This window comes from Pristiophorus japonicus, unplaced genomic scaffold, assembly GCF_044704955.1.
Source record: "Pristiophorus japonicus isolate sPriJap1 unplaced genomic scaffold, sPriJap1.hap1 HAP1_SCAFFOLD_1638, whole genome shotgun sequence".
Classification (NCBI taxonomy): Eukaryota; Metazoa; Chordata; class Chondrichthyes; family Pristiophoridae; genus Pristiophorus; species Pristiophorus japonicus.
The window spans coordinates 14,888-31,415 of NW_027251319.1; the positions used below are offsets into that span (position 1 = coordinate 14,888).

At 46.9% G+C, this 16,528-nt stretch overlaps 1 protein-coding gene across 5 annotated transcripts in view; it reads right to left on the reverse strand.

The window, feature by feature from the left end:
- Positions 1 to 903: 903 nt before the first annotated feature.
- LOC139243240 (NADPH-dependent diflavin oxidoreductase 1-like) overlaps positions 904 to 16,528 on the reverse strand; it is a 37,152-nt gene continuing 21,527 nt past the window's right edge. For all 5 annotated transcript variants that reach the window (XM_070870728.1, XM_070870729.1, XM_070870731.1 and 2 more), the window contains 9 exons: positions 15,792 to 16,001; positions 12,316 to 12,437; positions 9,599 to 9,819; positions 8,522 to 8,629; positions 7,847 to 7,961; positions 4,849 to 4,995; positions 3,516 to 3,634; positions 2,347 to 2,441; positions 904 to 1,369 (listed from right to left, as the gene is read on the reverse strand). In XM_070870728.1, the coding sequence (XP_070726829.1) occupies positions 1,225 to 1,369; positions 2,347 to 2,441; positions 3,516 to 3,634; positions 4,849 to 4,995; positions 7,847 to 7,961; positions 8,522 to 8,629; positions 9,599 to 9,819; positions 12,316 to 12,437; positions 15,792 to 16,001 (1,282 nt within the window). In that variant the 3' untranslated portion in view covers positions 904 to 1,224. The remainder of the gene's footprint in view (positions 1,370 to 2,346; positions 2,442 to 3,515; positions 3,635 to 4,848; positions 4,996 to 7,846; positions 7,962 to 8,521; positions 8,630 to 9,598; positions 9,820 to 12,315; positions 12,438 to 15,791; positions 16,002 to 16,528) is intronic.

The following is a 16,528-nucleotide window of genomic DNA, read 5'->3' on the forward strand; positions in this document are numbered from 1 at the left end:
TCAGATCAACATCCCCAGCATTGAAGCACTGACCACTCTGACCATTGGGAGGGCCACATTGTTCGCATGCCCGACATGAGACTCCCAAAGCTAGCGCTCTACTCGGAACTCCTACAAGGCAAGCGAGCCCCAGGTGGGCAGAGGAAACGCTTCAAGGACACCCTCAAAGCTTCCTTGATAAAGTGCAACATCCCCACCGGCACCTGGGAATCCCTGGCCCAAGACCGCCTTAAATGGAGGAAGAACATTCGGGAGGGTGCTGAGCACCTAGCGTCTTATCGCCGAGAGCATGCAGAAACCAAGTACAGACAGTGGAAGGAGCGTGCGGCAAACCAGGCTCCCCACCCACCCTTTCCTTCAACCAGTGTTTGCCCTATCTGTTACAAAGACTGTAATTCCCGTATTGGACTGTACAGCCACCTGAGAATTCACTTTGAGTGGAAGCAAGTCTTCCTCGATTTCGAGGGACTGCCTATGATGATGATGACCCTGGTGAGGAGAGCCAGGTGACTCTGACTCTGGGGGTAGGCTGAAGGTGGTGGGGGGGTGCACTCTCAGGAACGAGTGAAGATTTGCAGCTTTGGCGTTTCATCGGCCCCTTATCTGGCAGCTCAGTTGCATGACAAAGCCAGACATAGAAACATAGAAAATCGGTGCAGGAGTAGGCCATTCGGCCCTTCTAGCCTGCACCGCCATTCAATGAGTTCATGGCTGAACATGCAACTTCAGTACCCCATTCCTGCTTCACGCTCTGCCTCCCTCTCCTCCACCCTCGCCCCGAGGACTCTGGGCTCCATCAGCAGTAACATGGAGCTTCTCTCGGCTGTGGCCTTGGAGTCTGCCATCATGCTCAGCACCAACATTGCACGCAAGGGAAACAGAACCCGATCTCCAACCCTGTGCTACTTTCATCCATTTTATTTAATTCAATTGTAACGTTCAGTGTCCTCACGGTTGATTCTGGGTAACCAGTGATTTGATAGGACACTTTTGTGAATGATAAATTACGTAACAACATACAATCACTTTCCTTTCAGCACCCGAGTGTCAGAGTGAAAGGGGCGGTGAGTGAAGGTTTGCTAGGGTCCTAACCCAGGGTCGAGGGCTGTGCAATTGGACTGCACTCACTGACACCTCACTCCAGGTGGGCAGACTGTGCAGGCTGGGCTCTGAGCCCAGTGTAAGTGACGCGCTGCTGGCTGTAACCGACGTCTCCCGGGATGCTCAGGACCAGGTCTCTGTCTGGAATCGTCGGCATCGTTCCAGTTCCACAAGAAGGTGCTCGGACTCGGGATCAGAGAGGCCTCCCTCTGACTGGAAAATAGCCTTCAGGGAGTCCGTGACCTGCGCTGGCATCATCTTGGCATTGCTGTGGGAGAGAGCAAACAGAATAACATTGGGAAAAGAGTCACGGAAAAGCAAACATACCTCAAACAATGAGCTGTTGCCACTGAGTGATCACGATGCCCTAGAAAAACACAGAAAACAGTCAGACTGTTTGGCTCTGTCCCCGTGAGAACTGAAAGTGAAGGCTTGAGCTGCTGGATAGCGAGAATGTGCCACTGCAATCCAAATTAAGACACTTAGTAACAGAGATATTTGGAGGATGAGTTATTTTCACCCGTCTCAAGCACTGCAGCATGGATCTGCAACACTGTGGAGAACATAAGAAACAGGAGCAGGAGTAGGCCATACGACCCCTCGAGCCTGCTTCGCCATTTAATACGATCATGGCTGATCTGATCATGGACTCAGGTCCACTTCCCTGCCACTCCCCATAACCCCGTATTCCCTTATCGGTTAAGAAACTGTCTATCTCTGTCTTAAATTTATTCAATGATCCAGCTTCCACAACTCTCCGAGGCAGCGAATTCCACAGATTTACAACCCTCAGAGAAGAAATTTATCCTCATCTCAGTTTTAAATGAGCGGCTCCTTATTCTAAGATTATGCTCCCTAGTTCTAGTCTCTCATATCAGTGGAAACATTCTCTCTGCATCCACCTTGTCAAGCCCCCTCATAATCTTATAAGTTTCGATAAGATCACCTCTCATTCTTCTGAATTCCAATGAGTAGAGGCCCAATCTACTCAGCCTTTCCTCATAAGTCCACACATTGGGGTATAAAACCATCATCTTGGGCGAGAGTGCAAACAAGCGACAGCAAATCGGCAGCCCGTTTTACACACTGCCCGAGTAACCTCTCCATTCACTGAGCAATCACTCACCCTGCAATTCTGGGACTGAGAGTCCATCACTAATATCAGTGTCACTCGACCACTCACCCCGCTGTCCTGGGGCTGAGAGTCTATCATCATATAATAACAATAATAACTGACCCACTCACCCTGCTATGTAAAAATAGGCCTTTTTCTTCTGTATCAGGTCCCAGATGAGAGGTCCATTCTCCTTTATCCGATGCTGGACGTAGATTTTATGTTCCTGCATTGAAACCACACAGAGCTGCTGTTACTTTACAGGAGAAACAGAAATCCATTGGGAAGAGCCGAAACAAAACCCAACACGAGACAGGAACAATCCTGCCTTTTCTCCCAAAGGCTGTAATTCTCATTACTGTGTTTTTTTTGGTTCTTTCTGTCTGAGTGGGTCCCACTCTTGCCCCCCAAGTCAGAGAGTTGACACTCCAGTACAGTACTGAGGGAGCACTGCACTGTCAGCGGTGCAGTCTTTCGAATGAGACATTAACCTCTCAGGTGGATGTAGAGGATCACAGGGCCACTGTTTCGAAGAAGGGAACTTCGGTGTCCATGTCAATTTTTATCCCTAAACCAAAGTTATTAAAACAATTATTTACCTGGTTATTTGCTTGTGGGATCTGCCGTGCTTCCTACTTTACCTCTTCTCTAACGAAGCCTTCACAAGGCCTCAACCTGATTCATGTCAGGTCTTAACCTGTGGAAGTTCAACTGAAGCCTGTGGAGGTTGTGATGGGAGGAATTTCCCAGGGAAGCCCGAGAGTCAACCCCCCCTACCCACTACCTTGACACCGAAGGGTGGGCAGCCCCCAACAAACCAAAATGTAAAGGTTCAGCCGCATTCAGGAGTGGCCCTTGGTACGGCCTCAACTGGTTTTTAAACTCGGTTATATCCTGAAAGAGCTCCAGTAAATTCATCAAGAACGACCTACAATCTGTAAATCCATATTGATTTCTCATCGCTCCCTGTTTCTCGACGCTTCTCTTATTCAGTATCCTCTCTGTTTCTTTCCCGAGAGCCAGCGCCCAGCTCCCTGGGTTACCTTTAAATCTCCTTTTATAAACCTTGGTGAGTTCTGCATCTTGGCAGTTCTAGATTGATCACCAAAAACTCACCGACAAGTATGGAAATGGCTCATAAAATACTAAGCAGTAGCACTGATCAGAAATCAGAAGATACCAACCACAAAGGGTTTCTGAAAGAAAGTCATGGGTGGAGTTCACACTTAAAATGTGGTAGTTTGCTCCATCTCCACACCAGGCCCAGCCTCCACCTCCCGGCCCTGTGGCCAAGCCTCACCTGGTCCCGGGAGAAGGCGGTGAATAGGGTCAGGAAGCCCTTCCGGTTCAGCTCCTCCCATTCCTCTCGGCAGAAGAAATCCTTCGACTTCCCACGGCAGCCAAAGAACAGGTAACTGTCTAATGGTGGAAAGCAGAGTTGTCACGATGCAGGATTCTGTGGCTATTTCCTCTCTCCCCCCACCCACCCTACAAAAAGGACTTGGACATCAGTGATTTTAATATGTGTTTTGGAGCTGTCGTTTGCCCAGGCAGCCCCCATGCTGGGTTTGGTCAGCCACAGGCAGGCGAGAGATAGCTGCGATGTGGGAAGGCAATTGCTTTACACGGACCAGATTTGTTAGCAATGTCTGGCCATTCAGGAGGCAACAAGAACATTGCTTTTGCCTCATTTTATTGATCTCTGCAAGTCTATGAAGGGAGGCCTTTTAAGAGTCAACACGGACACCCTACGTGAGTCAGGTAGGTGTCGGCCGCAAGCGTAGAGGGGGAGTGGTGTCCTGAGGCTAAGGACGTCTTGAAGTGGGTGAGTGGACGTGTGTTTATTTTTACCACGTCACGTGAGCAGATTGCACTGATTGTCACCACATCACTTTCAGCGCACTCAGTGATGTGATTGGGGAATAAAGCAGCATATTAATCGCACCAAACATCACTCCTAGCGTTAGCTCAGTGATTCGGAGAGATTGAAGGAGCACGCGTGCTTGAGACACAGAGAGCATCCCAGAGCACGTGGGAGTTTCCTGGTTATACCACCGGCTCTGGCTACCATGCTAGCAGAGACTGGGCTGTGGGCAGCACTCTCACCTCTGAGTCAGAAGGTTGTGGGTTCAAGCACCTACCCCAGAGCACAAGATCCAGGCTGATACTCCAGTGCAGTATTGTGGGAATGCTGCACTGTCGGAGGTGCCGTCTTTCGGATCAGATGTTAAATGAGGCCCCGTCTGCTCGCTCAGGTAGATGTAAAAGATCCCACGGCACTATTCGAAGAGTAGGGGAGTTATCCCCAGTATCCTGGCCAATATTTATCCCGAAACCAACATTACTAAAAAAAACTCAGATTATTTGGTCATTTTTGTGGAAGCTTGCTGTGCCTAAATTGGCAGCCCTGTTGCCTAAACTACAACAGTAACTGCATTTCAAAAAATACTTCATTGGCTGTAAAGCGCTTTGGGGCTTCCTAAGGTTGTGAAGGCACTATAGAGATGAACATTCTTTTTTACTTTTCCTGTAAAAAGTCAGACAAGCAGACATTTAGAATATTGGATCCCAGAACAACTACTGACCCTGGACACTAAACCAACAAAATATGCTTCGAGCCAACAACCTCTGACCTTTCTTTCCCTCAGCAACACGTTCCTGAATCTCTGCTCGGAACGGCGCCACTCCCGTGCCGGGTCCAACCATTATAACAGGGGTTTCAGTGTCTGTAGGAAATTGCAGCACCCCTTTCTTCACCCACAGTGGCACATACACATCACCTGCATGTGGAACGGAAGGAGATTTAGTCACAGCGATTGGTCTTTCCAAAGGAAGTCAGTGACAGAGAGAGGGAACGCAAGATCTCATCAGGCAAACGCTGTCCCCTAAAGCCTTGCAGTCTGTTAATACCATCAGATTATGGGTATCTCCCACCTCTAATCGCTCTTTACAAAGGTTATCTGCTGGAGAATATATATTCGCCTTTCCAGCTTTTCACTGAAATCAAGGCAGAATATAATGCAAGAATTATGGGTAGGATAAAACGTAGCAATATGGGTAAAGATAGTTAGCCTGAGAAAGCACATAGCTTTTCTGAAGCCCTTAAACTCAGGATAAAACATTGTGAGCAAACCATACAGGAAGCAGAAGTTAGCATTTTAAATAGCTTACTTTACCAGCTATGCAGCAAGGTATTTCAGCAGAGGTGTGTGCAATGGAAGGTGGCTGACCGCTATCTAACAGGATGATCATTTTAGACAAGGGTGAGGCCCCTATGGCTATGTGGATTCAGCAATCTGTTCGACGACCTAAGGGTTAGAAGATGGCCGTGTTAAACTCAGTGACGTAAGGGTTACAAGCTAAAACGTGATGACTGAAATGAACTGTAAAAGTTACAATATATGGCAATGAAATGACTACAATGATGGAACAAAGCGCTTGCTATCTGTCACTTCGGGACAGCAGGAGACAGGAGCTGACCCTAGACGAGCACCCCAAGTGTGAGTGTGAAGTCACCGGCTTGTATCAGAATAGGTCTGATAGACACTTGTTAACTGGCCATTAATAAAGTGTTTAATTTAGTTCGCACGGACTTTTGATGAATAAATATGTTGAACTGACGTTTTGTGAGTTCATTAGAACCAGACTAAACATTTCCTCCATATTGTCAGGTAACAACAGAAAGGGTTTGAAGCTGAACACAACTGCACCACTTGAATCATCCTATATTCCTCACCCACCCTGCTCTCTGCTGGAGTTTATGAGACAGGATTCTCATTGAGAGGCAGCTATACTGATCACAGACTGCCCTCCCATCGCTGATCCACGAGAGGTGAGACTAGCAATGTTGGCAGCATTTCTTCCCCCTCTCTTAAAAATAGGAAACCTTCATAATCCATGCAGAAGGGAGATTGTGTTTGTTTGCACTGTTTCTCAGTTACCTCGATGCTGTGTTTTATGCTTTTGTGTCAGCTTTGGCTCAGTACCAGCACTCTCGCCTCTGAGTCAGTAGGTTGTTGGTTCAAATCCCACTCCAGGAGTTGGAGATAATCCAGGCTGACGGTCCAGTGCAGTACTGAGGGAGCACTGCACTGTCAGAGGTGCCATCTTTCTGATGCGGCGTTAAATCAAGGCCCCAGCTGCTCTCCCAGTTGGATGCAAAAGATCCCATGGCACTATTTTTGAAGAAGAGCAGGGGCGTTATCCCCCGGGGTCCTGGCCAATATTTATCCCTTAAACAACATCACTAAAAAACAGATTAACATGGTCATTTGTTTGTGCACAAATTGGTTGCTGCATTTCACAACCTTACAACAGTGACTACACTTCACAAGTCCGAGGGACATGAAAGGTGCTATATAAATGCAAGTTTGCTCGCTCTTTAAGCCTCTGGTTAGAGATGACCCAGAATCAGATTATCTTATGTGGATCTACCACTGATGTGAAATCGTGGACAATGAAGGCTGCTCACAGCCCACCCCTTCCAGGGACGAGTTTGAGATGTCTGTAGAAAGCACCATTTTTAACTGACTATTCAGTAGCAGATACTGGAAGAATGAAGCGGGCTTGGACCAGCTGACAGTCACCAACAACTGGTATTGATACAGTGCCCTTAGCGTAGAGAAAGGTTCCTGACTCTTCACAGGCTAGTGTAAGGAAATGGACAGCCAACCAGGATGGGAGAGACTAGGATGATAACAGGGAGCATGGTCAGAGAGAGAGGGGCTTTGAGGAGGTTTAAAAGTGAAGAGAAAGAGCGAGAATGAGAGTGGGAGAAATTTTGGCAAGGAGTTGGTGAGAGTGGAGCCAAGGCAACTGAGAGCCCCACCACCAAAAGGCAGCTAATGGGAGACATAGAAGGCTGCAGCGCAACACAGCGTCTGGGGGGGGGGGGGGGGGGGGCGGGGGGGAGCGATATAGGGCTGGAGGAGATTGCAGAGATACGGAAGGGAGGAGAGCGGTCAAAGAGGGATTTATAGACTAGGATTTCAGGTGTTGGGGTACAGGGATCAGTGAGGACTGGGCCAATGCTGAGTGGGGCAGTGGGGGTGGGCGGGTTCAGGATACAGGCACCTGAGTCACAGCCTTCCAACTCAGAGGGGAGAGATTTGTACCACTGAGCCCAATAGGAAGGAGCGGAATCACGCGAGGGAAGTCCAGTGGAGGCGGTGTGGTCAACCGTATGAAACACTGCAAACAGAAAGGCAAAACAAGAATGAGTTTGAGCCTCCATTCCACCAAGTGGCTGACTCAGCCACAACACACGGAACAGGCAGGGGTTCTGAGCAGAGTTCTAGTGTCTCCTTGCAGGACAGAGAGAAAAATCAATCGGTCACAATGTACTGAGAGCACGGTAACCCAGTCCACCCACTCCAACAGGAGGATAATGGAGGAGCAACAAAGGTGCAAAACCTCACAGGATATACACACACACACACACACCCTTAAAAAACAAACTAATAAACGTGCGTATACAGTCCCGGTGCCAGCCGCCCATGCTGTCAGTCTCTGGCTCTCTCTCCGTCTGGTCGTGACCATCAACCTCCACACACCGCAGTGTGGAGAAAGAGTCAGCCTTCAAACAGCAACTGATGACCGTGGATCAAAGAGGGGTCAATGGGCGAGACTTACTCTGCTGGGGCTTTTGGGATGCCAGCCAACTGGAACACAGGCCACAACGAGGCTTCTTCAACTTGGTCTTGTACCGAACGACGGCCATCAGGATCTGAATCTGACTCGAGTGAGCCTGGGAAACAGGAAGCAGACGGAGAATCTTACATTCACATCGATTCCCACCGACCATTGGATGGTTGCAGAAAGTATGGTTCCTAATAGGGTGCAGGGGAAGTTCCATCCAGCCCCCAAAATGGAAGCCTGGGCGGCCACGAGCCGTGATTCTAGCACTGTAGCAGGGCAATCGGTCAAAGGTCCCAGTCCCTTTGTGCCTGCATCTCGCACACGGATCCAGAGCCGGCAGAATATCCCTCGTACAAACGGGGCTGTCACTGTTCATCAACGCCATGTTTTTCAGTCTGCAGTATGTTGCTGCATTACATCAGCAAACTATCAAATGAACATTGTTAATACTTGGGATCAGATTCTGCAGCCTGCGTAGGGAGCTCTCCGTCCGCCCTGCACAGCCCGGGACCGGCTTCATCCATGTTAAATTTCACGCATGTGCAAAATTGTGAATGGGCAGCACAGCCCCTAAAAGGGCCATGCACCCAAAATAAAATTAGGGGAAACATTGCCCCATAGTGACCAATAGTGTCCCAAATGAAAACAGTGAAGGAGTGGGGTCCTTACCAGCTGTGAAGAAGCAATGGAGAACGCCCGGGGTCGGATTTCGGGAATGAGGTCGAAGAGATAGTCGGGCGGAATGGCAGCAGTGGTTAAAGGGAAATCGAATAGAATCTAGGAAAGGAGACAGGAATTTCAGAACTCAACACACCCAGTGAGACCAGAAAAACACTTTACTTTTCTAAGTACATCCCAGAAAACACTGCCTTGTTCCGAAGCGGCGCTGCTGTTACAGCAGGACCCACTGGGAACCTTGCATTATGTTATCACCAGGGAACGGAGTTGTGTTTTTGTCTCCACCATGCTGTGCATTCTGCAAAGGATGACCTTCACCTTTCTTCTCTTGCCCATCCTTAGGTGCTGCTTTCAGCCATTTGTTTTCAAGAAAACCACTGGCGGTGACAGGAATACCCCACTCCTTCTCCCACACCATCCCTTGGCTCTGAATTACCTTGGCTGCCTCGCTCTTGAATAGACATCGTCTATGAGCTCCTTCTTCTTCCCAAGGCATCGCTCCTCCTCCCACCAACCTCAGAACAGGTTGCCCCTAGCGCCATCCTCCTAGATGGATGACTGCAAACCAGCACCCCCCGCCCCACCCCCCCCGCGTGAACGGATGATGCCCCCTCAGCTGCAAAGCAATGGCTTCATGCAGCAAGAGCAGCGCATCATCCAGTGCCTGCTCACCAGGTGGCCCTGCAGGTCTCTCAAGGCTTAACCTTCAGAGTGCTCCCTATCTCTTGTAACCTCCTCCAGCCCTTCGCGATCCCTGCGCTCCTCCAATTCTGGTCTCTTGCTCATCCGCCATTTTCTTCGCTCCATCATTGGCGGATGTGCCTTCAGCTGCCTGGGCCCTAAGCTGTGGAATTCCCTCCCTAAACCTCACCGCCTCTCTACATCTACCTCCTCCTTTAAGACGCTCCTTAAAACCTACTTCTAACCAAGCCTTTGGTCACCTGCCCTAATATCTCCTTATGTAGCTCAAATTCATTTTATTTGATACCGCTCCGGTGAAGACCTTGGAATGTTTTACTACAGTAAAGGCGCTGTGTAAATACAAGCTGTTGTTGTCCCCCGGCCTACCTCCAAGGTGGTCCTGCGAAGCCTGTTACAGTAGCTGTACAACTCCTCCTGGCCCTCGGCTGAGCTGAATTCTTTCAGCTTCTCCTGCTCCATCTCGTCGGGTGAGAAGTATGACAAGAGGTCAAAGAAGGAACGCCGTGGGACGGAGTTAATGTCCAGGTAACGCTCCACCAGGTACTGAAGTGTACAGGGCTGTGGCAATCGCGCAGGAAGCGGTGTCACTGAGGGGGGAGAGAGTGTGGCATATCAGGCACGGCAGCACATGAGCTACAAGGGAAATCTAAAGGCAGGAATCTGGCGGGTTCGATCCTAAATCACAATGAAGCTGTTCCCACTTCATATCTTATACCTTGCGCACTGATTAGATCTCTTTTGGTGCTTCTTACACAGTTAAGATTTCGACAAGATAACACCCCGGCACATGCAACTGATTCCAGCAGTGAACAGCAGTTTGGGAGAAACAGTAAGTGCAGGACAATGAAATACAAATGGCCACCACTTACTCCCATCAGACAGCTCAGGAATTTGAGGCTGGATTTACCTAATTTTATGGAAGCATGCTGTGGGGTGTGGGAAAGCGGGAGCGAGTTTACTTAAACTGCCCAATATACACTGGCTCTGTGCACATAGGCATCTGCAGGACACAGACTACATTCTGTTTACAATCACAAAGTGCAGAACAAGGGGATATACACTTCATTCCCCAGTGTTAGTGGAAAGGACAGCGTGGATACAAGTTGGAGAGTCTGGTGTTATAATCAATATAAATAGTGGGAAGAAGAAAATAAACTTTGAGAATGACAGTCACTCATATCGACACGGTGAGGCAGAGTCTGCCGTCTCTGAATGTGCTCAGCACAGTCCCGGTACTTGTTGTATTGCCTTGGCTGAAATCTTACTGATACTGTTATGCGCATGCAAGGGAGCTACTTAATGCAAACAGATCAAGCCTATCATCACATCGTTGGGCAAAATATAACAGGCCTGCAAACCCAAGCCAAGCAAGCTGGATACACAGTGTCCTAATGTGCACCACTGCCACTGCACACCATTCTCGCGCACCGAGCTGATTGTACTACATTTCAGTACCAGATTTAGGTTGAATACAAAGCTGTTCCAATACCAAAAGGATATACTGTAGTTATGTTATCTGGCTCATTTGATATGTACCCTTGCTACTAGACTCAATATCACTACCCCCATCATCGCTGGTACACCATGGCTGCAGTGTGTAATATTTGCAGGATGCACAACAGCAATTCACGAAAGTTACTTTGCAGCACCTCACAAACCCGTGATCTCCACCACCTAGAAGGAAAAGGACAGAAAGGTCGTGGAAACACCACCATCTCCGAGTTTCTCTCCAAGTCACAAACCATCCTGACTTGAAAATATATCGCTGTTCCTTCATCATCGCTGGGTTAAAATCCTGGAACTCCCTCCAGCGAGAGTACCTTCACCATGCAGCAGTTCAAGGCGGCGGCCCATCACGACCTTCTCAAGGGCAACGAGGGACGGGCAATAAATGCCAGCCTTGCCAGCAACACCCACATCAGAGTACAAATAATAAAAAAGGCTTAATTCCAACATTCTACTGCTACCACTATCATTACCAGTCCCTCTGAAGGGAATCCAATATACTACCGTGATAGTTCCTGGACCATCCTTTTCACCAGATACTGAAGGACCTCTGACCTGGAACATTTAATCAACAGACCTCCCGTGGCATTGCTCAGTTAGTGGAAGGATATCCGGCTTTATAACAGTCAGTTACAGTGTTACACGAAGTATGTATGATACATAAACCTTTTGCTGCATCAGTAACCAATCTTTTGTGGCACTGATTACAGTGAGTCCGAGAATCTGCTGCTTAATAATAGGGGTATTCGCAACAAGCGATGGCGAAAGCCTTGCAGAAAGTGAGCGCGTGGCAGGAAGTGAGTGTGATCCTTACAGGAAATATACACGATACGCAACAACTTTAATATATTATATGTAGATAGTGCATTAATGATTTAATAGAGCAGTGGATAGCGATGAATAAATTAATTAATTAAGTAGCGAATGGATGCTAATGAATAGATTAATTCAGCAGTGGGTATCACTGAAGTAATATAACAGCTGACTGCAGTGAATAGATAGAGCAGCGGATATATTTGAATGAATAAATTCAGCAGCAGTTACGAATGAATGAATTAATGAATAGAGTAGCAGGCACCATGCAAATAATGAATGAACAGCAACATGCACCAAGGGGATTAGAGCCAATGGGAGCAGCGGAAAATTCTTGAACATTCAATGTTTTCACCGTCCTGACTTCAAACCATGGGTCCATGGTCAGCAGAGGGAGAGGAACTGGGCAATGTGAATGGAAGGGTGCAAGAGTGCTACCTAGCACAGGGAGCCCTGAACTACACTATTACAGCCAAATGTTACCCCATTATAAACGTTGACCTGGGATTACATTCTAAAAGTTGACATAAAATTATTACTGAAAAATGATGACACAGGAAGGAATGAGAATGTGCACAGGAATTGCATCCCATATGCAAGACTTGTAATATATTGATAGATTTGATTGGTTAGCAGAGCCCTGGTATATTTTTCAGAAACAGCTGTTTCTTATTTGAAATGCTTCACCTTGGGTTCGGTGAAGAAACGCCATGTTTAACACTTGCATTCAATAGCAGCAACAATTGGTGGGGCAGATATCCAACCTGAATCATTTGGCTTCAGCAGAAACTTTTTGCTTGGGTCGAGGCAAAGGAGTTGACAGAACTGCTCGACGCTGTCCAGTGAGTTCCGAGGTTCGATCATGGCCACATCCCCTGCTGAGTACCTGCAGGTCAGAAGGAAATGTGAAATCAGAGAGAAAGATCCCAGAGTCGATGCCTGCTGAGTTTACCTATCTGAGGTTTGAAAACTAAGCTCACTGGTTAGTCCCCAGCTGGAGCACTGTGTCCAATTTTGGGCACCACACTTTAGGAAGGATACCAAGGCTTTAGAGAGGCTGCAGGGGAGATCGATAGAGTGATACCAGGGATCAGGGACTTCAGTTACGTTGAGACTAAATGAGCAGAGAAGGTTACGGAGAGATTTAATGGAGGAGTTCAAAATCATGGAGTAAATAAGGAGAAATCATAGAAATTTACAGCATGGAAGGAGCTATTTCGGCCCATTGTGTCCGCACCGGCTGACCAAAAGCTATCCAGCCTAATCTCACTTTCCAGCTCTTGGTCCGTAGCCCTGTAGGTTACGGCACTTCAAGTGTACATCCAAGTGCTTTTTAAATGTGGTGAGGGTTTCTGACTCTACCATCCTTTCAGGCAGTGAGTTCTAGACCCCCACCACCCTCTGGGTGAAGACATTTCCCCTCAGATCCCCTCTAACCAATTACTTTGAATCTATGCTCCCTGGTTGTTGACCCCTCTGATAAGGAAAATAGGTCCTTCCTATCCACTCTATCCAGGGCCCTCATAATTTTATACTCCTCAAACAGGTCTCCCTCAGCCTCCTCTGTTCCAAAGAAAACAAACCCAGCCTATCCAATCTTTCCTCATAGCTAAAATTATCCAGTCCAGGTAACATCCTCGTAAGTCTCCTCTGTACCCCCTCTCATGCAATCACATCTCTCCTGCAATGTGGTGACCAGAACTGCACGCAGCACTCCAGCTGTGGCCTAACTAGTGTTTTATACAGTTCAAGCATAACCTTCTTGCTCTTGTATTCTATGCCTCGGCTAATAAAGGCAAGCATTCCGTATGCCTTCTTAACCACCTTATCTACCTGGCCTGCTACCTTCAGGGATCTGTGGATATGCACTCCAAGGTCCCTTTGCTCCTCTACACTTCTGAGTGTCCTATCATTTAGTGTGCATCCCCTTGCCTTGTTAGATCTCCCCAAATGCATTATCTCACACTTCCCCGGATTGAATTCCATTTGCCACTGTTCTGCCCACCTGACCAGTTAATTAATATCTTCCTGCAGTCTACAGCTTTCTTCTTTATCAACCACACAACTGATTTTAGTATCATCTGCAAACTTCTTAATCATACCCCCTACATTCAAGTCTAAATCATTGTTAAAATCCATGTACACTACATCAAACGCACTACCCTCATCAACCCTCCTTGTTACCTCCTCAAAAAATTCAATCAAGTTAGTCAGACATGACCTTCTCTTAATAAATCCATGCTGACTGTCCTTGATTAATCCGTGTCTTTCTAAATGAAGATTTATCCTGTTCCTCAGGATGTTTTCCAATAATGTTCCCACCACTCAGGTTAGGCTGCAATTACTCGGTCTATCCCTTTCTCCCTTTTTAAACAAAGGTACAACGTTAGCAGTCCTCCAGTCCTCTGGCAAAACACCTGGAACCAGAGAGGATTGGAAAATGATGGTCAGAGCTTCTGCTATTTCCTCTTTTGCTTTTCAACAGCCTGGGATACGTTTCATCCGGGCCTGGGGATTTATCCACTTTCAAAGGTGTTTCCAGTCCACTTTGGCTAATCCCATCTCAGCTTAGTAAAATTGGCTTTTCCCCCAATTGAAAACTTTTATTCCTGGTCTATCTTTGTCCTTTTCGATAACTACTCTAAATCTAACTGAATTATGATCACTAGCACCAAAATGTTCTCCCACTGATACCCCATCCACCTGCCCAGCTTCATTCTGTAAAACTTAAGTGCAGATTTGCCCCCTCCCTTGTTGGGCTTGTTACATAATGGCTAAAATAGTTCTCCTGAATGTATTATAGAAATTCCGCACCCTCTATACCTTTCACACTAATTCTATTCCAGTTAATATTGGGGTAGTTTAAATCCCCTACTATTACTGTCCTATAGTTTTTGCACTTCTCAGAAATTTGCCTACATATTTACTGTTCTATTTCCCTCTGACTGTTTGGGGGTCTACAGTATACTCCCAGCAGTGTGATCGCCCCTTTTTTGTTCTTCCAGTGGCAGAAGGGTCAGTAACCAGAGAACATAGATTTAAAAGTAACTGACAAAATAACTAGGAGCAAGATGAGAAATGTTATTATGCAATGAGTAGTTAAGATCTGGAATGCACTATTGAAAAGTTGGTGGAAGCAGATTCAATAGTAACTTTCAAAAGGGAATTGGATAAATAATTGAAATGTAAAAATTTGCAGGGCTATGGGACTAACTGGATCGCTCTTTCAAAAGGCCAACACAGGCACAATAGGCCAAATAGCCTTTTTTTGTACTGTATCATTCTATGATCAGACCAATGAATTCATCAAAAAAGGACTTACCTTCTCAACCAGAATCTAGTATTTGACCAACTAATAACCGTGTGGCATAAGAGTCACTGTCACTATCTGGACTATTACAGGATGCCTCTTCTTATATGTGATGGTTTCAAAGGTTACATTCAGGCAATACTGAAAACAACCCCAAATGACCCGCTGACCTCATCGCCATCTTACTTTTTGTAGGAACAGAGAGCAATGGTGTTTTGTGGTCGGGATCTGTATCAGTCACCAGTCACCATTCAATGAAGTTACCCTTTTGGATTCTACAAGGATACAAAATGATCTCTACATGAATATAATCTGGAGTCAGAAGGTTGTGGATTCAAGTCCCTCACCAGAGATTTTTGCACAAAATCTGCCATCTTTCAGAGGTGGATGTGAAAGATGCCATGGCATTATTTCGAAGAAGCGAAGGGGATTAATCTCCAGTGTCCTGGCCAAAATGGATCCCTCAACCAGCATCAAACAGATTATTTGGTCATTTATCTCACTGCTTGTGTGCAAATTGACTACCGCGTTTTATAGAATGATAGAATTACAAAGGTGGTCACACTTCAAAAGCACTTCATTGGCTGTGAAGCACTTTGGGTTGTCCTGAGGTCATAAAAGGCTCTATATAAATGCAAGTCTTTCTTTCTCTAATCAACATTTAGGGGGAGCAGAGATCAAGTCTCATTCACAACTAGGGAAACCCGGGGTCATCTTAAATGTTGCAGACTGGATCCACCCACCGAGAGAGGGGAAGGGAGGGGATAACTTCCCGGATTAATATTAATATTAATCAGTAGTCCCTCAAGGGGATGCTATCGACAGGACAGAGATCAAGTGCTGGGTCTCTGCTCAATGCGTTGGGCGATCTCTACAGTGCATTGAAATTTCAATTTGCTTATTTGGGAAACCGATTCAGACATTTCTTACTCAATGCCGGAGCCAGTGATGTCGAAGGTGATGAGTCGCACATCTTGGAAGTGGCTTTCGTCTGTGACCCTTCCATTGGAGATCATCAAGGCAGGGAATGGGTGGAGCTGTGAGGGTGGGCATCTAATTCGTCTGTTTGTGTCACATGGTCCCACTGAGACACCATTGGCTGCATCATCCTCAAATTGAAAGCTATACTTTGATGGCAATCTACGCAAGGAATAAGATATTGCACAAAGTACAACGTTACATACATAAGGACGCGTGTATCTATAAATACACACAGGGTAATGTAATCCCCATAACACCAAAAAATAAATCCCATCGTCACTGCCATCCCAGTCACACGGGACAGTAACACTGCTGTGCGTGTCACATCTGATCACAAAAGCTGTCCACCTGACACCGTCTGCTGAACACTGCAGTTTGCGCAGGTTGATGTATAAAGAACAACTCTCTGGGGTGTGTTCTAACCAGTCAGCTGATGACTCAGTGGCTAGCATGCTCACGTCGGAGTCAGAAGGTTGAGTGTTCAAGCCCCACTCCAGACACTTGAGCACATAATCCAGGCTGACACTTCAGTGCAGTTCTGACAGAGCGCTGCCTTATCTGTCCTCTCAGGTGGATGTAAAAGATGCCATGGCACTATTCCATGGTAAAATTCCATTGAATTTATAGCGCAGAAATTGGCCATTCGCCCTAACTGGTCTATGTCGGTGTTTATGCTCCACACAAGC